The sequence below is a fragment of the Ranitomeya variabilis genome, chromosome 3 (assembly GCF_051348905.1).
Source record: "Ranitomeya variabilis isolate aRanVar5 chromosome 3, aRanVar5.hap1, whole genome shotgun sequence".
NCBI classification, from domain to species: Eukaryota; Metazoa; Chordata; class Amphibia; order Anura; family Dendrobatidae; genus Ranitomeya; species Ranitomeya variabilis.
This window is the reverse complement of record NC_135234.1, coordinates 739,641,414-739,669,299: the sequence shown is the minus strand read 5'-3', so window position 1 is coordinate 739,669,299 and position 27,886 is coordinate 739,641,414. Positions and strand designations below refer to the sequence as shown.

Genomic DNA, 27,886 nt, shown 5'->3' with positions numbered 1-27,886 from the left:
GTTGGTTGTGCGGTGGTTCAGTAGGTTCAGGATCACTGCAGGCTGTAGGCTTGTCGGAAGAGGTGAGTCTTCAGGCTCTTTTTGAAAGTTTCTATGGTAGGCGAGAGTCTGATGTGCTGGGGTAGAGAGTTCCAGAGTATGGGGGAAGCACGGGAGAAGTCTTGGATGCGGTTGTGGGAAGAAGAGATGAGGGGGGAGTAGAGAAGGAGGTCTTGAGAGGATCGGAGGTTGCGTGTTGGTAGGTACCGGGAGATCATGTCACAGATGTATGGAGGAGATAGGTTGTGGATGGCTTTGTAGGTCATTGTGAGGGTTTTGAACTGGAGTCTCTGGGCGATAGGAAGCCAGTGAAGGGCTTGGCATAGGGGAGAGGCTGGGGAATAGCGGGGAGACAGGTAGATTAGTCGAGCAGCAGAGTGTAGGATGGATTGGAGTGGTGCCAGAGTGCTAGAGGGGAGTCCAGAGAGTAGGAGGTTGCAGTAGTCGAGGCGGGAGATGATAAGGGCATGCACTAGTGTTTTTGCGGTGTCGCGGTCAAGGAATGCGCGGATCCGGGAAATGTTTTTGAGTTTGAGTCGGCAAGAGGAGGCAAGGACTTGGATATGTGGCTTGAAAGAGAGGGCAGAGTCGAGGATCACCCCGAGGCACCGGGCGTGTGGGACTGGGGAAAGTGAGCAGCCATTGACATTGATGGATAGGTCGGGTGGAGGGGTAGAGTGAGATGGGGGAAAGATGATGAATTCTGTTTTGTCCATGTTCAGTTGTAGAAAGCGAGCAGAAAAGAAGGCTGAAATAGCAGACAGACAGTGCGGGATTTTGGTGAGTAAGGAGGTGAGGTCAGGTCCGGATAGGTAGATCTGCTTGTCGTCGGCATAGAGATGGTACTGCATACCGTGGGATTCTATGAGCTGTCCCAGACCGAAGGTGTAGATGGAGAAGAGAAGGGGTCCTAGAACAGAGCCTTGAGGAACACCGACTGACAAGGGGCAAGGTGAGGAGGTGGTGTGCGGAGGGAGACACTGAATGTCCGATCTGTCAGATATGATGAGATCCAGGAAAGGGCCAAGTCTGTGATGCCAAGAGATGAGAGGATTTGTAGCAGAAGGGAGTGGTCCACAGTGTCAAAGGCAGAAGACAGGTCCAGGAGAAGGAGGACAGAGTAGTGTCGCTTGCTCCTGGCAGTTAGTAGGTCATTGGTGACTTTAGTTAGGGCAGTTTCAGTTGAGTGATGGGAACGGAAGCCAGATTGTAATCGATCAAAGAGGGAGCAGGAGGAGAGGTGAGAGGACAATTCAAGATGAATGTGTTGCTCCAGCAATTTAGAGGCATAAGGAAGAAGAGATATCGGGCGATAGCTAGACACAGAGGATGGGTCGAGGGAGGGCTTTTTGAGGATGGGTGTGATCTTGGCATGCTTGAAGGATGAGGGGAAGACACCTGTTGTGAGTGAGAGGTTGAAGAGGTGCGTTAGGGCTGGGATGAAGACCGTGGAAAGGTTAGGGATGCGGTGGGATGGGAGCGGGTCGAGCGTGCAGGTGGTGAGGTGTGATCTTGACAGGAGGATGGAGAGCTGATCTTCTGTCATGGTGGAGAAGCTGGTTTTGGAGGAGCAGGGGTGAGCAGCTAAGAGGGGCAGTGGGCGCTGTGGGCCTCAGCCTGTTTTTAGGGGACTACAGGAGGATTAAGATGGAGGCTGATGGCGGTTGTTGGCACACGTTAACCCCTTAATCCCATATGACGTACTATCCCATTTCTTTATCTAAAAAAAACAAACAAAAACAATAAAAGTACACATATTTAGTATCGCCGCGTCCGTAACGACCCAACCTATAAAACTGATATAAATGAGATATCGCTGTAATCGTACTGACCCGACGATTAAAACTGCTTTATCAATTTTACCAAATGCGGAACGGCATAAACGCCTCCCCCAAAAGAAATTCATGAATAGCTGGTTTTTGGTCATTCTGCCGCACAAAAATCGGAATAAAAAGTGATCAAAAACTGTCACGTGTCCGAAAATGTTACCATTAAAAGCGTCAACTCGTCCCGCAAAAAACAAGACCTTACATGACTCTGTGGACCAAAATATGGAAAAATTATAGGTCTCAAAAGAGACGCAAAAACTTTTTTGCTATAAAAAAGCGTCTTTTAGTGTGTGACAGCTGCCAATCATAAAAATCCGATATAAAAAACGCTATAAAAGTAAATCAAACCCCCCTTCATCACCCCCTTAGGGAAAAATAATAAAATTAAAAAAAATGTATTTATTTCCATTTTCCCATTAGGGCTAGGGTTAGGGTTAGGGCTAGGGTTAGGGTTGGGGCTAGGGTTAGGGCTAGGGTTAGGGATGGGGCTAGGGTTAGGGCTAGGGTTAGGGTCAGGGCTAGGGTTAGGGTTAGGGCTAGGGTTAGGGCTAGGGTTAGGGCTATGGTTAGGGTTGGGCCTAAAGTTAGGGTTAGGGTTGGGGTTGGGGCTAAAGTTAGGGTTAGGGTTGGGGCTAAAGTTAGGGTTAGGGTTTGGATTACATTTACGGTTGGGATTAGGGTTGGGATTAGAATTAGGGGTGTGTCAGGGTTAGGGGTGTGGTTAGGGTTACCGTTGGGATTAGGGATAAGGTTGTTGTTGGATTAGGATTTCAGTTATAATTGGGGGGTTTCCACTGTTTAGGCACATCAGGGGCTCTCCAAACGCGACATGGTGTCCGATCTCAATTCCAGCCAATTCTGCGTTGAAAAAGTAAAACACTGCTCCTTCCCTTCCGAGCTCTCCCGTGCGCCCAAACAGGGGTTTACCCCAACATATTGGGTATCAGCGTACTCGGGACAAATTGGACAACAACTTTTGGGGTCCAAGTTCTCTTTTTATCCTTGGGAAAATACAAATTTGAAATTTGGTGGCCTAAAAATCATTTTTGAGGGAAAAATAAGATTTTTTTATTTTCACGGCTCTGCGTTGTAAACTGTAGTGAAACACTTGGGAGTTCAAAGTTCTCAAAACACATCTAGATAAGTTCCTTGGGAGGTCTAGTTTCCAATATGGGGTCAATTGTGGGGGTTTCTACTGTTTGGGTACATCAGGGGCTCTGCAAATGCAATGTGATGCCTGCAGACCAATCCATCTAAGTCTGCATTCCAAATGGAGCTCCTTCCCGTCCGAGCTTTGCCATGCACACAAACAGTGGTTCCCCCCACATATGGGGTATCAGCGTACTCAGGACAAATTGGACAACAACTTTTGGGGTCCAATTTATCCTGTTACCCTTGTGAAAATACAAAACTGGGGGTTAAAAATCATTTTTGTGAAAAAAAAAAGAATTTTTATTTTCACGGCTCTGCGTTATAAACTGTAGTGAAACATTTGGGGGTTCAAAGCTCTCAAAACACATCTATATAAGTTCCTTGGGAGGTCTAATTTCCAATATGGGGTCACTTGTGGGGGGGTTGTACTGTTTGGGTACATCAGGGGCTCTGCAAATGCAACGTGACGCCTGCAGACCAATCCATCTAAGTCTGCATTCCAAATGGCGCTCCTTCCCTTCCGAGCTCTGCCATGCACCCAAACAGTGGTTTCCCCCCACATATAAGGTATCAGCGTACTCAGGACAAATTGGACAACCACTTTTGGAGTCCAATTTATCCTGTTACCCTTGTGAAAATACAAAACTGGGGGCTAAAAAATTATTTTTCTGAAAAAAAAAAAAGAATTTTTATTTTCACAGCTCTGCGTTATAAACTGTAGTGAAACACTTGGGGGTTCAAAGCTCTCAAAACACATCAAGATAAGTTCCCTAGGGGGTCTACTTTCCAAAATGGTGTCACTTGTGGGGGGTTTTAATGTTTAGGCACATCAGGGGTTCTCCAAACGCGACATGGTGTCCCATCTCAATTCCAGTCAATTTTGCATTGAAAAGTCAAATGGCGCTCCTTCCCTTCCGAGCTCTGCTATGCGCTCAAACAGTGGTTTACCCCCACATATGGGGTATCGTTGTACTCAGGACAAATTGCACAACAACTTTTGTGGTCTAATTTCTTCTCTTACCCTTGGGAAAATAAAAAATTGGAGGCGAAAAGATCATTTTTGTGAAAAAATATGATTTTGTATTTTTACGGCTCTGCATTATAAACTTCTGTGAAGCACTTGTTGGGTCAAAGTGCTCACCACACATCTAGATAAGTTCCTTAAGGGGTCTACTTTCCAAAATGGTGTCACTTGTGGGGGTTTCAATGTTTAGGCACATCAGGGGCTCTCCAAACGCAACATGGCGTCCCATCTCAATTCCAGTCAATTTTGCATTGAAAAGTCAAATGGCGCTCCTTCGCTTCCGAGCTCTGTCATGTGCCCAAACAGTGGTTTACCCCCACATATGGGGTATCGGCCTACTCAGGACAAATTGTACAACAACTTTTGGGGTCCATTTTCTCCTGTTACCCTTGGTAAAGTAAAACAAATTGGAGCTGAAATAAATTTTGTGTGAAAAAAAGTTAAATGTTCATTTTTATTTAAACATTCCAAAAATTCCTGTGAAACACCTGAAGGGTTAATAAACTTTCTGAATGTGGTTTTGAGCACCTTGAGGGGTGCAGTTTTTAGAATGGTGTCACACTTGGGTATTTTCTGTCATATAGACCCCTCAAAATGACTTCAAATGAGATGTGGTCCCTAAAAAAAAATGGTGTTGTAAAAATGAGAAATTGCTGGTCAACTTTTAAATCTTATAACTCCCTAACAAAAAAATTTTGGTTCCAAAATTGTGCTGATGTAAAGTAGACATGTGGGAAATGTTACTTATTAAGTATTTTGCGTGACGTATCTCTGTGATTTAAGGGCATAAAAATTCAAAGTTGGAAAATTGTGAAATATTCAAAATTTTTGCCAAATTTCCGTTTTTTTCACAAATAAACACAAGTTATATCAAATAAATTTTACCACTAACATGAAGTACAATATCTCACGAGAAAACAAAGTCAGAATTGCCAAGATCCGTTGAAGCGTTCCAGAGTTATAACCTCATAAAGGGACAGAGGTCAGAATTGTAAAAATTGGCCCGGTCATTAACGTGCAAACCACAATGGGGCTTAAGGGGTTAAAGGACCCTGACTGTTGTAACCCATCACCCACTTATCATGTTTACTCAGGTGCTGATGGGAACTGGCACTTGCACAAATCAGCAATCGCATAATTTAAAGGCCATTTATTTTGTTTAATAGCAGTGACTGGATCATGCTGAAGTCACTGATGTTACAGACAAATCTTGTCCGTGTATCACAGCTGGCATATTGAGGGTAGTAGTACGTCCTAACGTGGACCTATGAAGCTAGATCGGTAACACGATGTAGCAGACTTGGTAATAATAATTTGAAGCAGAATTGGTAGGCTTGATACCATCAGATAAGCAACCGATTGGCTCCAAATTTATTCCGCGGCAGTACAACAACCCCAACTATACAGCCAATGTCATTAAGAACCATTTGAAGAGTAGAGGAACAAGTAAACCTGGAAGTGATGATCCGACCCCCACAGAGCCCTGAGCTCAACATCATCCAGTGTGTCTGGGATTACATGAAGAGATAGAAGGATTTGCACAAGTGTCGTTCACAGAAAATCTGCCACATGAACATCAGAAGCGACCACCCAGGAATTATCCTCCTGACCATAGCCCTTCCATTTGACCAGATACTGAAGCCTCCGTCTAGAGAGACGAGAATCTAAGATCTTCTCCACCACGTACTCCAACTCGCCCTCAACCAAGACCGGAGCAGGAGGGTCAACAGCAGGAACCACAGGCACAATGTACCGCCGCAACAAAGACCTATGGAACACATTGTGAATGGCAAACGACACAGGAAGATCCAAACGAAAAGACACCGGATTAAGAACCTCCAATATTCTATAAGGACCAATAAAGCGAGGCTTAAACTTAGGAGAGGAAACCTTCAGAGGGACATACCGAGAAGACAACCAAACCAAATCAAATCCCCAACACGAAGTCGGGGACCCACACCGCGGCGGCGGTTGGCAAAACGCTGAGCCTTCTCCTGTGACAACTTCAAGTTGTCCACCACATGATTCCAAGTCCGCTGCAACCTATCAACCACAGAATCCACCCCAGGACAGTCAGAAGGCTCAACATGACCTGAGGAGAAACGAGGATGAAAACCAGAGTTGCAGAAAAATGGCGAAACCAAAGTAGCGGAACTAGCCCTATTATTGAGGGCAAACTCAGCCAATGGCAAGAAGGTCACCCAATCATCCTGATCCGCAGAAACAAAACATCTCAAATAAGCCTCCAGCGTCTGATTAGTTCGCTCCGTTTGGCCATTAGTCTGAGGATGAAAGGCAGACGAGAACGACAGATCAATGCCCATCTTAGCACAAAAGGATCGCCAGAATCTGGACACAAACTGGGATCCTCTGTCAGACACGATATTCTCAGGAATGCCGTGCAAACGAACCACATTCTGAAAAAACAAAGGAACCAGATCGGAAGAGGAAGGCAACTTAGGCAAGGGCACCAAATGGACCATCTTGGAAAACCGATCACACACCACCCAGATAACAGACATTACCTGAGACACAGGAAGATCTGAAATGAAATCCATGGAAATGTGTGTCCAAGGCCTCTTCGGGACGGGCAAGGGCAAAAGCAACCCACTGGCACGAGAACAGCAAGGCTTAGCCCGAGCACAAGTCCCACAGGACTGCACAAAAGAACGCACATCCCGTGACAAGGAAGGCCACCAAAAGGACCTAGCCACCAAATCTCTGGTACCAAAAATCCCAGGATGCCCTGCCAACACCGAGGAATGAACCTCGGAAATAACTCTGCTGGTCCATTTATCAGGAACAGTCTGTCAGGTGGACAAGGGTCAGGTCTACCAGCCTGAAATCTCTGCAACACACGTCGCAAATCAGGAGAAATGGCCGACAAGATTACTCCCTCTTTAAGAATACCAGCCGGCTCTGAGACTCCAGGAGAGTCAGGCACAAAGCTCCTAGAGAGAGCATCAGCCTTCACATTTTTCGAACCAGGCAGGTATGAGACCACAAAGTCAAAACGGGAGAAAAACAGCAACCAACAAGCCTGTCTAGGATTCAGGCGTTTAGCAGACTCGAGATACATCAGATTTTTGTGATCAGTCAAGAGAGACCACCACACGATGCTTAGCTCCCTCGAGCCAATGACGCCACTCCTCAAATGCCCACTTCATGGCCAACAACTCCCGATTACCAACATCATAGTTCCGCTCAGCAGGCGAAAACTTCCTGGAAAAGAAAGCACATGGTCTCATCACAGAGCAACCAGAGCCTCTCTGCGACAAAACAGCCCCTGCGCCGATCTCAGAAGCATCCACTTCAACCTGAAAGGGAAGTGAGACATCAGGCTGGCACAAAACAGGCGCCGAAGTAAACCGACGCTTCAGCTCCTGGAAGGCCTCCACGGCCGCAGGAGCCCAATTAGCAACATCAGAACCTTTCTTGGTCATATCCGTCAGAGGTTTAACAACGCTAGAAAAGTTAGCAATAAAACGACGGTAGAAATTAGCAAAACCCAAAAACTTCTGAAGACTCTTAACAGACGTGGGTTGAGTCCAATCATGAATAGCTCGGACCTTGACTGGGTCCATCTCCACAGCAGAAGGGGAAAAAATAAAACCCAAAAAGGAAACCTTCTGCACTCCAAAGAGACACTTTGAGCCCTTCACAAACAAAGCATTATCGCGCAAAACCTGAAACACCATCCTGACCTGCTTTACATGAGAATCCCAATCATCAGAAAAAACTAAAATGTCATCCAGATAAACAATCACAAATTTATCTAGATACTTCCGGAAGATGTCATGCATAAAGGACTGAAACACTGAAGGAGCATTAGAGAGCCCAAAAGGCATCACCAAGTACTCAAAATGACCTTCGGGCGTATTAAATGCAGTTTTCCATTCATCTCCCTGCTTAATGCGCACAAGGTTGTACGCACCACGAAGATCTATCTTGGTGAACCACTTGGCACCCTTAATCCGGGCAAACAAGTCCGACAATAGTGGCAAAGGATATTGAAATGTAACCGTGATTTTATTCAGAAGCCGATAGTCTATACAAGGTCTCAAAGATCCGTCCTTCTTGGCCACAAAAAAGAATCCCGCACCAAGAGGGGAAGAGGATGGACGAATATGTCCTTTCTCCAAAGACTCCTTTATATAAGAATGCATCGCAGCATGCTCAGGCACCGACAGATTAAATAATCGTCCCTTAGGAAACTTACTACCAGGAATCAAATCTATAGCGCAGTCACAGTCCCTATGAGGAGGAAGAGCACTGGACCTGGACTCACTGAATACATCCTGATAGTCCAACAAATACTCAGGAACTTCTGAAGGAGTGGAGGAAGCAATAGACACTGACGGGGAATCGCAATGAATACCCTGACAACCCCAACTTGACACAGACATAGCCCTCCAATCCAAAACTGGATTATGGGCCTGTAACCATGGCAGACCCAAAACGTCCAAATCATGCATCTTATGCAGAACAAGAAAACGAATCACCTCCCGATGTTCAGGAGTCATGCACATGGTCACTTGTGTCCAATACTGCGATTTATTCTCCGCCAATGGCGTAGCATCAATCCCTCTAAGAGGAATAGGATTTTCTAAAGGCTCCAGGACAAAACCACAGCGCTTGGCAAACGACAAGTCCATAAGACTCAGGGCAGCACCTGAATCTACAAACGCCATAACAGGGTAGGAAGACAATGAGCAAATTAAAGTCACAGACAAAATAAATTTAGGCTGCAAGTTACCAATGGCGACAGGACTAACAAACTTTGTTAGGCGTTTAGAGCATACTGATATAACATGTGTAGAATCACCACAGTAAAAACACAACCCATTCTGACGTCTATGATTTTGCCGTTCAGTTCTAGTCTGAATTCTATCGCATTGCATTAAGTCAGGTGTCTGTTGAGACAACACCGCCAGAGGATTAGCGGATTTGCGCTCCCGCAAACGCCGATCAATTTGAATGGCCAGCGTCATAGAATCATTCAGACTTGTAGGAATGGGGAAGCCCACCATCACATTCTTAATGGTTTCAGAAAGGCCATTTCTGAAATTTGCGGCCAGAGCACACTCATTCCACTGAGTAAGCACGGACCATTTCCGAAATTTTTGGCAATACACTTCAGCTTCATCCTGGCCCTGAGAGATAGCCAGCAAAGCCTTCTCTGCCTGAATTTCAAGATTGGGCTCCTCATAAAGCAATCCGAGCGCCAGAAAAAATGCATCAATATTTGCCAATGCCGGATCTCCTGGCGCCAATGAGAAAGCCCAATCCTGAGGGTCGCCCCGCAAGAAGGAGATAACAATTTTAACTTGCTGAGCTGAGTCTCCAGACGAACGAGGTCTCAAAGATAGAAACAATTTACAATTATTCCTAAAATTCCTAAATTTAAATCGATCTCCAGAGAACAGCTCAGTAATAGGTATCTTCGGCTCTGACATAGGACTGCTAATAACAAAATCCTGAATGCCCTGCACACGTGCAGCAAGCTGATCCACACTAGTAATCAGAGTCTGAACATTCATGTCTGCAGCAGAGCTTCAAGCCACTCAGAGGTAAAGGGGAGGAAGAAAAAAAAAAAAAAACTCAGAACTTCTTTTCTTTTAATCCCACTTCTGCAATGCATTAACTATTCACTCGGCCTGGCATTCTGTTATGATCCCAATGGTAAAGGATCTCAGGGTTTCCAGCAAAGTCTGCAAACATAAAAAACCAGCTCATAGGGAGGTGGTAACTGAGCTGACCGCATACCTGATCCTAGCCCACAACTAATAGCAGCCGGGGAACGTACCTACGTTGGTTCTAGACGTCAAGCGCCAGCCGGAGAACTAACTAACCCTTTCAGAGAAAATCAGACCTCACTTGCCTCAAGAGAAAGGTACCCCAAAGTAAAGACAGGCCCCCAACAAATAATAACGGTGAGGTAAGAAGAAAGGACAAACGTAAGTATGAACTAGATTCAGCAAAGAGAGGCCCACTATATAATAGCAGAAATATAGAAAGCGGACTTATGCGGTCAGCGAAAAACCCTACAAAAATATCCACGCTGAATATCCAAGAACCCCCGCACTGACTAACGGTGTGGGGGGAGAATATCAGCCCCCTTAGAGCTTCCAGCAAAATCAAGAATCACATTATGAACAAGCTGGACAAAATACAGAACAATACAAATAAACAAAAATAAGAAAGCAGGACTTAGCTTATCTTGCAAAAACCAGGACCAGTAGACAGGAGCAACCAAACAAGGACTGATTACATTGATGCCAGGCACTGGACTAAGAATCCAGGAAGTTTAAATAGGAACACCCAGGGTCTAACGAACCAGGTGACTACAAACTTGGGGAAAGAATATTCAAGTGCCATACCGCTAGTGACCACAAGAGGGAGCCAAAAAGTATAGTTCACAACAGGTTACTAAGCGCGGCCCTGCGCTTAGCAACCCGATGTTTACCCTGGTTACCCGGGGACCTCGGCATCGTTGGTCGCTGGAGAGCGGTCTGTGTGACAGCTCTCCAGCGATCAAACAGCGACGCTGCAGCGATCGGCATCGTTGTCGCTATCGCTGCAGCGTCGCTTAATGTGAAGGTACCTTTAAGGTACCTTCACACTAAAGCCCCCGTCTCACTTAGCGAGGTCGCTAGCGAGATCGCTGCTGAGTCACAAGTTTTGTGACGCAACAGCGACCTCAGTAGCGATCTCGCTATGTTTGACACGTACCAGCGACCAGGCCCCTGCTGTGAGATCGCTGGTCGTGTCGGAATGGCCTGGACCTTTTTTTGGTCGTTGAGGTCCCGCTGACATCGCTGAATCGGTGTGTGTGACACGGATTCAGCGATGTCTTCGCTGGTAACCAGGGTAAACATCGGCTTACTAAGCGCAGGGTCGCGCTTAGTAACCCGATGTTTACCCTGGTTACCATCGTAAATGTAAAAAAAAAAAAAAACAGTACATACTCACCTTTCGGTGTCCGTCAGGTCCCTTGCCATCTGCTTCCTGCACTGACTGACTGCCGGCCGTACAGTGAGAGCAGAGCGCAGCGGTGACGTCACCGCTGTGCTGTGCTTTCACTTTACGGCCGGCAGTCAGTCAGTGCGGGAAGCAGACGGCAAGGGACCTGACGGACACCGAAAGGTGAGTATGTACTGTTTGTTTTTTTTGGTAACCAGGGTAAACATCGGGTTACTAAGCGCGGCCCTGCGCTTAGTAACCCGATGTTTACCCTGGTTACCAGCGAACCTCGGCATCGTTGGTCGCTGGAGAACTGTCTGTGTGACAGCTCCCCAGCGACCACACAATGACTTACCAACGATCACGGCCAGGTCGTATCGCTGGTCGTGATCGTTGGTAAATCGTTTTGTGAGACGGTACCTTTAGCGACGCTGCAGCGATACAGATGCAGCGCCCCCACCGCCGCAGGGCCGAGGGGTACCCGGCACCGGGCCTCTGAGTCTCGGTTCTGGGGTTGTCACGGTGGCTAGACCCGGTCCGTGGCCCTGCCTGCGCGGGGGCGTCCAGGGAAAGGGTGTTGTATAGTTCATTGTAGATGGTGGTTAATGGTGGTGATGTTGCGGTGCAGTGCCGGACGCAGTAAATAACTAGGACACCAGGTTGCAGTCTCTTTACCTCTTTACTGTAGGTTTCAGGGTCCTCAGTCCGGAATCCGGTTAACCAGGCTGCGCAAGTTCGGCCGGTCTGATGGCACCTCCAGAGTTCCCTTTGCAGGTAGAAATCTGTGTCTACCTGCTAGCGCTGTGTGTTGTGGTCCTCCCCTGCTGTGCTTACGAGATAGTCCCCACAACTGTTGTGTCTGTTTCTCGTGTTCCCTCACAACTCGATTAGATGATGTTCTTCTTCTCCGTCCCCCAGATGGTATGGAAGGATGCACCCGTATGACGGGTAGGCTCGGAGCTCTTCCGGGACCCTAGAGTCGCCCCTCTCCTAGTGTGCCCCCCATGTCTCCATAGGTGATTTTGGGTGAGACAGCCCGCCTGTAATTGACTGTCCTGGCGTAGGTTTGAAGTATTGCCTGGAGTTCTATACTTCCTCGGCGTTCCGGCCACCGGTTGGTTGCGCCTCAGTAGGATGTTGCCTCGGTCTAACAGCACGACTCCTACTGGTGATTCTCCTTGTACGTTGATCTCGTTTCTCACTCAGCACAATAAATCTCGCTTCTTGTCCTTTCTTAGGGCACCGCCGCTATGCTGAGCAGGCACGGTCCCGTAACGTTCTCTCTCTTAGCCAGGCCTCTGTCAGGATCCCACCCCTGACAGGGACCCTACCGAATCTTCCCCACAACACCCTCTGCCACAAGGTGTTGCATCGTTCCAACCCAGTCAGCTTTCTGATCTGACTTCCTGCCTGACCCCCAGTTTTACCAGTATATGAGGAGTGGCCTAATGAATAGAACCCTTAGCTCCCCCTGGAGACCCGACTGTGAAATGTATTGGTGTATGTGATACCTGGTCAGATGAATTCCTTCAGTGCCATCAGACGTACCATAGCTCCCCTTAGTGGCGGAGCCACAGTACTGCAACGACCAGGACTCTGGGGCGCTGTACTCCCCCCGGTTAAATCCAGTACTCCTGGACTGGGAAGAAAACAACAATACATGTTAGCAAAAAGACATACAATTTTGAAAATGCAATAACAATAAGCAAGTTTGAACAGAGCTTCCCTTTATGGGAGGTGAGGACACTTGAACGTTACAAACATTTATAGATAACAGTCTATGAATAACTTCGTTTACCCAACCGGGTATTCTACTTAGTGCAACTGGTCGAACAATAAATTAACATTGCCTTTAAGGACGTACACACTCAATCCACTAAAGACCTTTTATAAAACTAACTTCTCCTTTAAGGGCGTATAAGCTAAACCCACTAAAGAATTATTCTTAAAACATTATACTACTAAACAACTTTTCTGCATTCTCCTTCTTTATGTCTGCAGGACCGCCTGTCCTAACTGCTCCAGACCTGCTGCCTCTCCTTTCTGTACAGGACCGCCCCTTTCTGCCCGGGCCTACTGCCTTTCTACTACTATACACAGTATAGAACTTGTCATTCATTCATCTTTCAGTTCAGGATCACTGAGCCATCTCTGTATGGCTCCTAGGAGGACTCACTAACTAACCCCGTACGGGTTCACTTTGTATCCTCATTTTCTAACACATTATTAACATTTTTTACAATTAACTAGTCTTTTACATATAACTTTTTCTTTCAAGACATTATTGCCATTCAACCATCTTAAGGCAACACTGTTCATAAGTGCAATATGTGAACATTCCTTTTAAGAGGGAACCAAGTCTCTATGATGTAGTGCAACTTCTCAAGCTGCAAGTCCGTACACAGCAAGGACTCTGGTGCGGGTTCCAAGAACCGTATCTTCGCAAAGAGTCCTTCTTGTATGTAAAACCAGTAGGGAGCACCTTTAAGAAGGTGCAAACTATTTACAATATCAGTTTGTGAATCATTCACCGTCCATGATTCGGCAGTCTCTTAATAACGGGGCAAAAAGGTAGAAAAACAAACAAAAAGCAATAGGGATCTCGGGTCAACAAAGGGATCCCTTTAAGAGTTAACCCTGGACGGGTTTTTTAGCAGCAAAATCAGGAAACAAACAGTTAGATGAACTATATACATTTGCAGAGTTTTAAGATCTTACTCTTGTGGTGCAGAAGGTGGTTTCTTTCCGGGCCTCACCAGACCAACGGGTCGCGCTGATGATCCAAGGAGCGGTTCCTGCCCCAGCAATGACAGGATCCCTCGCCGCGATGCCCTCCTCACTGATGGGCCCGCACGCCCCCAAGGTACGTGGTGGGTCCGGGTTTCCCGCTGCTCCGCAGGAACAGGTCCCGTTGCCTTTTCAGCAGGAGGTTCGTCTTCTGATGTTCCGGCAGCGGCCTGGAGTGCGACGCACCGCTGGACGCCCGGAGCTATCCAGCTGACCTCCCTCCTCCATCTGGTGTAGGTCACGGCGTCACCTGGCTCCAGGTCGCAAGCGAACCTTCCTCCGCAGGGCTCCACTTCCTCCCGGTCTACACGGACCTGCAGCGGCTCCCCGATCCCCTGTATAACTCCCCTTCCATGCCGGGAGTTAAAGGACACCACTACACCCCAGTGTGACAGCGGGGTTTCTTCCACGCTGGTCAGGTCAATCTGAGCCGCAGGCTGGGGCCGGCTCCGCCACGCCGTCATCAGGCGCCGCAGGTGTGCAGCCTCCGGCAGGATTCTCAGGTCCTGGGCCTGCAGCGTACCTTCAGCCGCGGCCGGGTTGGGAGGAGCAGGGGACACCGGAGACAGGCGGACCTCCGTGGGCTGGCCCAGCCGAGCGAGCACGCGGGCATCAGCCTCCAAGCGGCGTGCTATCTGTCGGGCCTCGGCTGCGGCCACACACTCCTCGGACATTTGCCAGTTGGGTCGACCCATCGGTAGCTCTGTAAGGGCCAGTCCCCGCAACGATGGCGCCTCCGAGGCTGTGTCAGGTAGTGCGGCTTCATGCCGAGTCAGGTCATCCCCACGCGGTGCTCCCGGCGTCGCCATCTTTGTCTCCTCTCCAGTGTCTTCTTCCCGCTGTCTCTTTCGTGGGCAGCCCCGTCTCCATGGTCTCCACCCTCCAAAGAGAATGAGGAGGCGGACCTCGGCTGCTGACGGACACGTCCTCAGGACACAGAAATATTTAGACTGGGCGGCCATTGTCTTTCGCGCTCTCCAGCTTGTCTACGCCCACTCCACGCCCCTCTTCTTCTCCTGCGCTCTCCTTAGCGCTGCAATGGCGGCGGTTTTGGCGGCAATCCTTGTAGTAATGGCAATACACAGTCTTTCCAATAAAGCACAGTAAATCACAGTTCCAAGGCACACATGACCCGATTTTCGGGCTTAAGTAGATCCTGTTCGTGACGCCAAGTTTCTGCAGCGCCCCCACCGCCGCAGGGCCGAGGGGTACCCGGCACCAGGCCTCTGAGTCTCGGTTCTGGGGTAGTCACGCTGGCTAGACCCGGTCCGTGGCCCTGCCTGCGCGGGGGCGTCCAGGGAAAGGGTGTTGTATAGTTCAATGTAGATGGTGGTTAATGGTGGTGATGTTGCGGTGCTGTGCCGGACGCAGTAAATAACGAGGACACCAGGTTGCAGTCTCTTTACCTCTTTACTGTAGGTTTCAGGGTCCTCAGTCCGGAATCCGGTTAACCAGGCTGCGCAAGTTCGGCCGGTCTGATGGCACCTCCAGAGTTCCCTTTGCAGGTGGAAATCTGTGTCTACCTGCTAGCACTGTGTGTTGTGGTCCTCCCCTGCTGTGCTTACGGAATAGTCCCCACAACTGTTGTGTCTGTTTCTCGTGTTCCCTCACAACTCGATTAGATGATGTTCTTCTTCTCCGTCCCCCAGATGGTATGGAAGGACGCACCCGTATGACGGGTAGGCTCGGAGCTCTTCCGGGACCCTAGAGTCACCCCTCTCCTAGTGTGCCCCCCATGACTCCATAGGTGATTTTGGGTGAGACAGCCCGCCTGTAATTGACTGTCCTGGCGTAGGTTTGAAGTATTGCCTGGAGTTCTATACTTCCTCGGCGTTCCGGCCACCGGTTGGTTGCGCCTCAGTAGGATGTTGCCTCGGTCTAACAGCACGACTCCTACTGGTGATTCTCCTTGTACGTTGATCTCGTTTCTCACTCAGCACAATAAATCTCGCTTCTTGTCCTTTCTTAGGGCACCGCCGCTATGCTGAGCAGGCACGGTCCCGTAACGTTCTCTCTCTTAGCCAGGCCTCTGTCAGGATCCCACCCCTGACAGGGACCCTACCGAATCTTCCCCACAACACCCTCTGCCACAAGGTGTTGCCTAGTTCCAACCCAGTCAGCTTTCTGATCTGACTTCCTGCCTGACCCCCAGTTTTACCAAAGTGTGAGGAGTGGCCTAATGAATAGTACCCTTAGCTCCCCCTGGAGACCCGACTGTGGAATGTATTGGTGTATGTGATACCTGGTCAGATGAATTCCTTCAGTGCCATCAGACGTACCATAGCTCCCCTTAGTGGCGGAGCCACAGTACTGCAACGACCAGGACTCTGGGGCGCTGCACAGACAACGATGCCGATCGCTGCAGCGTCGCTGTTTGGTCGCTGGAGAGCTGTCACACAGACAGCTCCAGCGACCAACGATGCCGAGGTCCCCAGGTAACCAGGGTAAACATCGGGTTGCTAAGCGCAGGGCCGCGCTTAGTAACCCGATGTTTACCCTGGTTACCAGTGTAAAATGTAAAAAAAACAAACAGTACATACTCACCTTCACGTCCCCCGCCATCCGCTTCCTGCACTGACTGAGCACCGGCCCTAACAGCAGAGCGGTGATGTCACCGCTGTGCTTTCACTTTACGGCCGGCGCTCAGTCAGTGCAGGAAGCGGACGGCGGGGGACGTGAAGGTGAGTATGTACTGTTTTTTTTTTTGTACTTTTACGCTGGTAACCAGGGTAAACATCGGGTTACTAAGCGCGGCCCTGCGCTTAGTAACCCGATATTTACCCTGGTTACCATTGTAAAACATTGCTGGCATCGTTGCTTTTGCTGTCAAACACGACGATACACGCCGGTCTGACGACCAAATAAAGTTCTGAACTTTCCTAAACGACCAGCGATATCACAGCAGGATCCTGATCGCTGCTGCCTGTCAAACTAAACGATATCGCTAGCCAGGACGCTGCAACGTCACGGATCGCTAGCGATATCGTTTAGTGTGAAGGTACCTTTAGACAATAAGTAATCAATGTAATCTCATTTTCTCTGTAAACTGCTCATTCTTGCCTCCACGCAACCTCCGATCCTCACAAGATCTCCTTCTCTACTCTCCTCTTATCTCCTCTTCCCACAATCGCATACAAGATTTCTCCCGCGCTTCCCCCATTCTCTGGAACTCTCTACTACAACATATCAGACTCTCGTCTATCGTGGAAACCTTCAAAACGAACATGAAGCCTACAACCTGCAGTAACCATTTCTCCACCAAACCGCTGTACAACCAGCTCTATCCTCGCCTACTGTATTCTCACCCATCCCTTGTAGATTGTGAGCCCTCGCGGGCAGGGTCCTCTCTCCTCCTGTACCAGTTATGACTTGTATTGTTCAAGATTATTGTACTTGTTTTTATTATGTATACCCCTCCTCACATGTAAAGCGCCATGGAATAAATGGCGCTATAATAACAAATAATAATTAATAAAAATATTTGTAAATTCTGCATAGTAGCTGCACCATTGTATCAAGCTTTTTGCTTCCTGTGATCTAACCATCGAAAAAATTAGCCAAGTTTTTTTTTATCCTTTGCAAACTCTTTATATTACTCCAGAAACATATGTTAGTATTATAAATCCCTAGCAGTATTCTAGATTGCAGAATTATTATTATAATGGTAATATTAACAGTAACAATATCAAAATCAAATGGTTCTTAATATCCTCGAATACGTCCTTAAAGTTCGAGACTATAACAAATCCCCTTCTTCCCTTCCAATAGCTAAGTGTAGCGCTGAGCTCAATTATTGTGCAGATTGCGGCTTGTTCTACTTTCAGTTGGAAATACATAAGTAAAAAAAAGTCTCCAAGAGTCTTATCTGCTCATAATAAGTGTGCTGATTTATTCCTTCATCGTCGCAGGACTGGAGACATGCTGCATTACAATGAATCAATCAAGCTCTTTTTGTGTGTGCTTTTATGCACAGCAACAAGCTTTATTATCTGCTGGACTAGATAGATAGATAGATAGATAGATAGATAGATAGATAGATAGATAGATAGATAGATAGATAGATAGATATGTAAGAGGGTGAACTGTAGTCCCACTGAGAGGGCACTAGGACCCTGTGGTCTTTGCCTGCTGCAGCAGAGAACAGACCCTGCAAGACTCCGAGAGACAATGTGTGCTGGGGGGTGGGGTCTAGTATCTTGTGTGTAAAGTGAAACAAGGAAGTGAGAGGAAGAGAAGGGCAGGAAGAAACAGCAGAAGCTGCCGTGATATAGCAAAGAGACTGTGTGAGGATTTTACTGCGAGTTTGTTGGAGAAAAAGAAGCTATTGAGAGACTTTTCATTGCTGCCGTTTCCCTGGAGAAAAGCTAACCTTTTGTTCAACTCTGTGAGAGACCTTTTGTTCCTAACGTTTTCCTGGAGAGGAGCTAACCTTTATTTTGAAAGACTGAAACTTTACTGCATACCCACTACGTGTTTGAGAGTCTGTGGATTACCTGTGCATTGATTGGAGAAACAAGTCTGACAGACTGCTGATACAGAAACGGACGGGTTGTCGTGGAAGCATTCCTAGGAGCTACAGAAGAAGAGACAATATCGTGAGGCCACTAACTAAGTCCCCGGCGTTTGGGCTCGGCATCCGCCGATCAGACAAGAGGAGCTTGCTGTGACTTATTGGCGCTGAAGATATAGACTGGGCTGCAGCCTGTGCGGATTCTTACCTGAGAGGAGATCCATCTCAGGATACGGTACCATAAGTTATAGATACCCGGGTATCTCTGCTCAGAGTGTTTAATTGTTACTTAGAGGTGTATCTTATATTAGAGTTGTGTAAGTTATACTCAGTGTGCCATTCCAGGGGCTCCCTTTATAACACTACAATCAATTTACACTTGTTCCTGTTTAGTTGCCCTGTTAGGTAAATTTCTTACTAGTCTGTTGTAGCATACAGTTCTCAGGAGACCTTGGAGTGGCACAGTGATTTCAGCTGCTGCTGAGCTGGTGTATCTTTGGGGTGCATCTACTTTAATATTCTCCATATTACCTTTATTATTTTGCCTTTGAGTAAATACCGTTGGAGATTTCTGCCTTAGTCTTGGTTTGTGACTCACTGGATCTTATTCGGACCTCTGGTCATTACATTTTTGGCGTAGTCGGCAGGATCCAGTGTTTGTCATGGACGAGGGCGAGGGTAGAAATGACCCCGCTGTATCCGCATCCTCCTCGGGGGTTGGGGTTCCCCTGGCAGCCGCGGCGATTTCGGGAGGGTATGTGCCTGTAGGAGCTTTACTTCAGCACATGCCGAAATACGACGGGCGCAATATGGCGTTGCAAGATTGGGCTGAGAGAATCCGGAGTATCCTGCGCATGTGTAATTTGACCCCCGCGTTACGCGCTGAGCTGGCATTAAATGCACTGGAGGGCGATATTAGACGTATGGTGATGGTGCGCCCAGAATCAGAGAGGGATACGTTAGAAAAGATTTTGGAACTGTTAGAGGGGAGTTTGGGGGGCCGAGCGCGTGTGGCCTAGCTTCGGTCCCTATTCTTTAATCGTCCTCAGAGAGAATGTGAGTCCCTGATGCAGTACTCTAATATCTTGCAAGAGACGCTGAATGAGATGCAGCGACTAGACCAGGGGGCCATGGGAGCGTTCCGGGAGGTAGACCGCTTGCTCCGGGATCAATTCATCATCGGATTAGCTAATAGACTTCTCCGGGACAAACTGCTGGAAATGGCCCGGGCTGCACCAGAATTATCCTTCTGGCAGATTTACCGAGCTGCAGTGGAAAGGGAAGAGAAATCTACCCATGTGCCCGAGGGGTCAGTGAACAGTGCCCAGCTGGAAGAAGGTGGGTCATCAGGGTCAGGGGGAGAGGGGCTGGTGAGCGTGGTACAAGCTTTGCGTGCTGAGGTGAAGGAGTTGAAGCTGAAATTGTCTCAACTGACAGTTGATCCCGCCACTACCCCCTCACGGGGGCCTCCTGCCCCACCCCCTGGAACGGTGACCCCACAGATGGCCAGGTCGTCCTATCAGAATGAGTCAAGCCCTCGTCCATGAGGAGCAATCACCTGCTGGAAGTGTGGGCACCAGGGACACATCTCTCGTTACTGCCGGACGCTTGCAGCCCCAGAAACCCCGTCGCCTGCTTTAAACTTCCGGCCGCTGCCATGAGAGGGCAAGCAGCAGCGGCCCCACCCACACAAAGCCCTCGACGGAATGAGCAAGATTTGTTTGCATGTAGCCCAGTGATAGAAGCAGAATTTGAAGGGTGGAAGATGAGGTGCTTGGTTGACACGGGATCCGAATGTACTATAATGCCACTAGAAGTATATGAGAGATACTTCAGTCGACTAGTGATTCCAGAGGATGGCCGAGTGATACGACTGACCGCCGCAAATAATGGTCAACTGTCAGTCAAGGGAATCGTGTGGATGCAACTAAAAATGTTTGGTCAAGAGCTGGGGCAGAAAGGGGTAGTACTGGTGGATCACCCCCCTAGAAGAGGGATGGAAGTGACGCTCGGAATGAACGTGCTGTGAGACTTGAATCACCAGATGTATGCCAGTGAAGGACCCCGATACTGGGCCCGTGCGACAAGACACCGACCCACACAGAGAATTCTACACCGTCTAGTGCTGAGTTGCGACTTGCTGAAAAGTGCGGTCCCAGGCGGCCGGGTGGGCCGGGTCCGAGTGCCATTGAGGGCCCCGATCCTGCTGGGACCAAGACAAGAGGAGCTCTTAATGCTGCCTGTGGGAGCTGCACAGAGATTGAATGGGCTTGAAGTGCTACTTGAGCCCGCCCGAGAGGGTTCCTCATTTGCCAAGGTACATGTGGCCCGGTCTCTGGTGATTGTGAAGAATGGACGAGTGCCGGTCCGATGCATCAATGTTTTAGATGAAGCTGTTGCAATTTCTGCTGGAACCATACTGGCTGAACTGTTCGTGCCGGCAGAAAAGGTGCCGGAAAATGCAGGATTCGAACTGCGACCAGACCAACAGTCATCCTGGACCTTTGCAGTCGAGGTAGGCCGGACTGAGCCTCCTACGGAGGAATGGAATGGTCATGTGATCATGGAGCAGATGGGAGTGGATCGGGAGAAGCTGACCCCCGTGCAGTTGGAGCAGTTGGAGAGAGTTTTGTGGGAACATCAAGAGACCTTTTCCCGACATGGAGAGGACTTCGGGTGTACCCAGATGATTGAGCATGAGATTCCAACAGGGGATACTCCACCCATTAGAGAAAGATATCGGCAAATTCCTCTAGCGCTTTATCAAGAGGTGAAGAGCATGGTGGCCAGTATGCTGGATAACCAAGTGATCCGAGAGAGCCGGAGTCCCTGGGCGGCTCCTGTAGTTTTGGTCCGCAAGAAGGATGGGACACTCCGATTTTGTGTGGACTATCAAAAATTGAACGCCCACACCGTACGGGACGCATATCCTTTACCCCGTATTGAAGAATCCCTGTCGGCCCTGGGTCGGGCCAAGTATTTCTCAACGTTGGATTTGGCAAGCGGGTACTGGCAGGTCCCAATGGCTGAAAAAGATCGGGCCAAGACGGCGTTTGTCTTGCCAATGGGGCTCTTTGAGTTCAACCGGATGCCCTTTGGCCTCGCCACCGCTCCGGGAACCTTCCAACGCCTGATGGAACATTGCTTGGGCGATCTAAATTTTGAATCAGTCCTGATATATCTAGACGACATTGTGGTGTTCGGAACCTCATTTGAAGATCATCTGGAGAAGCTGCGTCAAGTTCTCCGGCGGCTCAAGAGCTACGGCCTGAAAATAAAGCCAAAAAAATGTCAACTGTTACGAAACCAGATTGAATATTTGGGGCATCTGGTGACCCCGGACGGGGTACTACCTTTAGACAGTAAGATCAAGGCGGTACAAGAGTGGCCACCTCCTTGTGACCTGCGAGAAGTGCGGGCCTTCCTGGGCCTAGCAGGATACTATCGGCGGTTTGTGCCTAAATTCTCACAAGTGGTGAGTCCCTTGAATGAACTTTTGAGAGGGACAGCGCTGGGTCCTCGAAATCGCCCCATCCCATGGGGGCCCCTACAGAAAAAGGCATTTGATGAAGTGAAAACCGCCCTAACGAGTGCCTCATTGCTGGCCTACGCCCGGTTTGACACCCCTTTTTTGTTGTATACCGATGGTAGTCTCCATTGGTTGGGGGCAGTACTAGCACAGGTGCAGGACGGCCGAGAGCGAGTGATTTCTTATGGCAGCAGATCTTTAAGAGACTCCGAGCGAAATCCGGCTAACTACAGCTCATTCCGGCTGGAATTGCTGGCCCTAGTGTGGGCAATGACAGAACGCTTCGCCGAGTATCTAACAGGAGCTGAGGTGCTAGTCATGACAGATAACAACCCGCTAGCTCACTTAGAGAATGCAAAACTGGGAGCGTTAGAGCAGCGGTGGGTCGCCAGACTAGCCAAGTTCAATTACCGCATTAAATTTCGCTCTGGTCGTGAAAACGGCAATGCAGATGCACTGTCAAGAGTGCCCCTTGGGTCATCAGGGGAAGATGTTGACGAACAACTTGAGGACACTGAAACTCCAGCTTTGGGGCAGATACCTATCTTCCAAAGTGTGGTACACTCAAGTGGGGTGGCCACCTGGATACCCTGTGTCCTGGGTAAAACATCCTCAGATTGGACAAGAGTCCAGGATGAGTGTCCGGACGTTGCACTTGTGCGCCGTTGGGTACAAAACAAGGCCTGGCCCAGTGCAGAGGACAAGGCTCAGTTGTCCATGGAAGGAATGAAACTCCTTCGACAATGGGATAAATTGTGTGTGGAACAAGGTCTTTTGTATCGTAAGGTGTACCTGCCATCGGAGCTGCAGCATCGGTACCAACTGATAATTCCTGTGGGGATGGGTCCAGTGGTCGCTCGTGAGGCGCATGAGAAGGGGGCCCATTTTGGAAGTGAAAAGACACTTCAGTGGTTGCAGCGAGTTCTCTACTGCCCTGAGTTGGGAGGGATGGTGGCCGACGCGTGTCGGCAGTGCCGAATTTGTGGGCTCAACAAAAGCCCTGAGCAGCGGGCTCCCACACAGTCTATTAAGACTTCAGCTCCACTGGAGCTACTCATGATTGACTACGTGTTGATAGGGTACTCTACGTCAGGGTACTCCTATTGCCTGGTGATGACAGATCACTTTACCAAGTATGCTGTAGCGGTGCCGACAAGAGATCAGACGGCCAAGTCGGCGGCTGAGGCAGTGTGCCGACATTTCTTTCAAGTGTTCGGGTGTCCGCAGAGAATACATTCAGATCAAGGGGCCTGCTTTCAGGGGACGCTGATGAAAGAGTTGCACCAGCTCTATGGTATCGAGCAGTCGAGAACAACGCCTTACCACCCTCAGGGTAACGGGGCGTGTGAGCGTTTTAATCGGACTTTGTTGCAAATGTTGAGGTCCTTAGAGAGTCAGCAACAGACATGCTGGCCTGAGTATCTCCCCGAATTGATGTGGGCTTACAATAACAGGGTGCACAGTACTACTGGTTACTCACCACACATGTTGATGTTTGGTAGACCTGGCCGATACATTGAGGATTTGAACATGCCAGATCCCTCCTCCGTCCCCCCTCAGACTGCATCCGAGTGGGTACGAGAGCATCGGCGGCGGTTGAGGGTGGTGCATCAGGTGGTGGGCGACCGCCTTCGCCAGGTGGTCCATAGAGACACGCGACCTGTACAAACAGAGCTGTTCTCTCCGGGAGACAGAGTGTTGGTGAGGACAAAACGACGATCAGGAAAGCTGAGTGACCGATGGGAGGCGAAACCGTATCTGATAAAAAAACAGGTGAACCCTGAGATTCCAGTGTACAAGGTCGAACCGGTGGGGACAGGGGGGCCAACCCGTAATTTGCATCGTAATATGTTACAACGGTGCTGGTTTGAAGATTCGGTGCCTACCCCCCTAGAGCCAGAGGCCATGTTCCAAGGGGCGGGAACTCTGAATGATCTTGAGTTTGATGGTGTGCTTACTCCTGCGCCTGCTTATTTGCCCCCTGTGACCGATCTGGCCTCGGGTGATGAGAATGTTGGGAATATGGAGGATGTTGTTGAGGAGAGTGCATCAGGTCAACTGCTTGGTCCTGACGCTGTATCACAGGACATCGAGCCGCAGGAGGAGACAACTCCACTTGCGCCCACTAATACGACCACGGAAGAGACTTTAGCTCCCTCTAAGGTTGCACCTGTTGATGTAGGACTCAGGAGAACTACACGATCTACGGCAGGAATACCGCCTCAGCGATATGCTCAAGATGAATTTGAGTGGGAAGGTATGTTGAGGACGCCAACCTCTAGTGGGGTGGCATGTAAGAGGGTGAACTGTAGTCCCACTGAGAGGGCACTAGGACCCTGTGGTCTTTGCCTGCTGCAGCAGAGAACAGACCCTGCAAGACTCCGAGAGACAATGTGTGCTGGGGGGTGGGGTCTAGTATCTCGTGTGTAAAGTGAAACAAGGAAGTGAGAGGAAGAGAAAGGCGGGAAGAAACAGCAGAAGCTGCAGTGATATAGCAAAGAGACTGTGTGAGGATTTTACTGCGAGTTTGTTGGAGAAAAAGAAGCTATTGAGAGACTTTTCATTGCTGCCGTTTCCCTGGAGAAAAGCTAACCTTTTGTTCAACTCTGTGAGAGACCTTTTGTTCCTAACGTTTTCCTGGAGAGGAGCTAACCTTTATTTTGAAAGACTGAAACTTTACTGCATACCCACTACGTGTTTGAGAGTCTGTGGATTACCTGTGCATTGATTGGAGAAACAAGTCTGACAGACTGCTGATACAGAAACGGACGGGTTGTTGTGGAAGCATTCCTAGGAGCTACAGAAGAAGAGACAATATCGTGAGGCCACTAACTAAGTCCCCGGCGTTTGGGCTCGGCATCCGCCGATCAGACAAGAGGAGCTTGCTGTGACTTATTGGCGCTGAAGATATAGACTGGGCTGCAGCCTGTGCGGATTCTTACCTGAGAGGAGATCCATCTCAGGATACGGTACCATAAGTTATAGATACCCGGGTATCTCTGCTCAGAGTGTTTAATTGTTACTTAGAGGTGTATCTTATATTAGAGTTGTGTAAGTTATACTCAGTGTGCCATTCCAGGGGCTCCCTTTATAACACTACAATCAATTTACACTTGTTCCTGTTTAGTTGCCCTGCTAGGTAAATTTCTTACTAGTCTGCTGTAGCATACAGTTCTCAGGAGACATTGGAGTGGCACAGTGATTTCAGCTGCTGCTGAGCTGGTGTATCTTTGGGGTGCATCTACTTTAATATTCTCCATATTACCTTTATTATTTTGCCTTTGAGTAAATACCGTTGGAGATTTCTGCCTTAGTCTTGGTTTGTGACTCACTGGATCTTATTCGGACCTCTGGTCATTACATTTTGATAGATAGATAGATTAATAGATTTATAGATAGATAGATGATTGATAGATAGATGATTGATAGATGATAGATAATAGATAGATAGATAGATAGATAGATAGATCATAGAGAGAGATATTCTTTTTATTATTATACATTTTTATAGCACCATTTATTCCATGGCGCTTCACACGTGAAAGGGGCAAATATAGACAAGTACAATAGACATGAGCAAAACAAGGACACACAAGTACAGAGGGAGAGAGGACCCTGCCCACGAGGGCTTACAGTCTACAGGGGATGGGTGAGGATACAATAGGAGAGGGTAGAGCTGGTCGTGCTGCGGTTCAGCAGACTAAGGATCACTGCAGGTTGTAGGCTTGTCGGAAGAGGTGAGTCTTCAGGTTCTTTTTGAAGGTTTCCGTGGTAGGCGAGAGTCTGATATATTGTGGTAGAGAGTTCCAGAGTATGGGGGAAGCACGGGAGAAGTCTTGGATGCGGTTGTGGGAAGAAGAGATAAGAGGGGAGTAGAGAAGGAGATCTTGTGAGGATCGGAGGTTGCGTGTAGGTAGAGGGGAGACCGTGTCACAGATGTGTGGAGGAGACAGGTTGTGGATGGCTTTGTATGTCATGGTTAGGGTTTTGAACTGGAGCCTCTGGACAATAGGAACCAGTGAAGGGCTTGGCATAGGGGAGAGGCTGAGGAATAGCGGGGAGACAGGTGGATTAGGGCAGCAGAGTGTAGGATGGATTGGAGTGGTGCCAGAGTGCTAGAGGGGAGGCCAGAGAGTAGAAGCTTGCAGTAGTCAAGGCGGGAGATGACAGTGAATTATTTTTGTGCTGTGACATCACTTTGACTTTATCAAGTCTATTGTATATATGCTGTTATAACACTGGGTGTATGATCCCATTTACTATAATACAGCAACCAATACTACCAATTAACCATTCTACTATACAAATTACCTTACACTTCTCTCTATCTCTTCAGGGCAGCATAATTACTTATGCGCTGGGCGGAATGACTGCATTGTGGATAAAATCAGAAGAAAGAATTGTCCGTCGTGTAGACTGAGAAAATGCTGCCAAGCTGGCATGATTCTGGGAGGTAAGAGGCACAATCCGTGATGACCTGGTGGTACAGCTAAGAAAACTTAATCCATTTCGAACATGTTATACTATAGTTTTCCTGGGTTATTTGGGGGTTTTAGTTCCTCTTATTATTGTATTTTTCTTGTTTGTTGTTTTGAGTTTAGTTTTTGTGTCTATCTTCTTGATACATATGGAGCCCATGAAGTTTCCTGGTGGTCAACAATATATCTATGAACTGTCAAAAAAGGGGAAAGAAAAATTTGATTGTAATTATGGAAAGTTAATAGAATGTTAGCCTTCCTTCTATGTAACATTAGGTTTGGGGCTCAGTCGGAGAATATTGATTTTTAATTTTAGTTCTAGTACATTTTAAGACTCTGAGCCTTGTTTATCTGCAAATCCGTTTTACTTGGCGTAGTTTAATGGCGTAACCTACATGACCCAAGCTTTCAGCAAAAGAACACCAAGAATTATAGCTGTTAAAAGATATAACATTGGCTTGAAACGATAAGAAATTACCTTCTATTAAAGGTTTGTATATGGAAACCAAATACGAATAAAAGTTTATTCACATTTTTGATGCAACAAAAAATATTCACAAGTCCTCCTACAACTATAAAAATAACTAAAAAATCAGCAGAGTAGATATAAATTCATTTTTATGGATTCCTGTGATATATCTGCCTGTCGCACACAATATTTAAGACCTCAACATTTGGCTTGTGATGCTAAATAGGAATTGTCCCTTTTGAGAAATGTTCCGAAACTGAAGACAATCCAGAAAACAATCTTTGATGTCTTGTAAAATAATACAGCAATAAAATGAGAAACAGGAGGAAGTCTTTAAGGCAGTTTCCAATCTCAGGAAAGGGAAGTTCTGTCTGCTTGTTGATTATTACATTATGGTCGTGACAAGTTACATGGAGCAGTCACAGAGATTATTTTTCTTCACTCTAAGCAAGGCATTGATACCATAAGCCACACCGATAGATGTGTTTTTCAGTGGGTCAAGAGACATAGGTAATTGTTCATATAAGCCCGAACATTGACTCTTTAATTGATGTATATTTCAGCTTAGTGTTCAAAAGCCTTGAAGGACAAACTATCTAGATTGATTCAATACTCAAAGAATTATAGATATCCTCCACTCACCTTCCCCCAAACCTGTGGATAATTCCTGAATAAGAGCTGTGAACTATAAAAGGGATCTGCTTCTGTTTCCAGTGATGCGCTCCAAGACAGTAGCCAAGGCACCATGGCTCCAGGGGTAGGAATACAGAATTGATACTCTACAGGACGCCAGATTAAGGGACCACGGCCCCAGCTGGGAGAATACAGATTTGCTCCATTAACTATAACTGAACCCTCCTCTCTGTAGGTGCCAACCAAAAGCGGGGGGGGTCAGTAGTTGGGGTATTTGGCCCTGGAAGCCCCAAAGTTGCAAATGTTCTAATTCCCGGTGAGCCAGAGGAAGTGTGAGACTCTGTCATTTGCACCATCTTATGTACTTGCTGGGACTGTTCTATATGTTATTGTGGGCGTTCAGTGGAATGAGCCCTGATCCATGTGATCTTTATAAAGGCAGCTGGGTCAGCAGACGAGATCACCCACTGACC

The 27,886-nt window shown here is 48.0% G+C and overlaps 1 protein-coding gene across 1 annotated transcript in view; it reads left to right on the top strand.

Moving 5' to 3' along the window:
* PGR (progesterone receptor) overlaps positions 1-27,886 on the top strand; it is a 138,676-nt gene that overhangs the window by 15,180 nt on the left and 95,610 nt on the right. Inside the window, exon 3 of the mRNA XM_077298475.1 lies at positions 26,170-26,286. Coding sequence (XP_077154590.1) covers positions 26,170-26,286 — 117 coding nt within the window. The remainder of the gene's footprint in view (positions 1-26,169; positions 26,287-27,886) is intronic.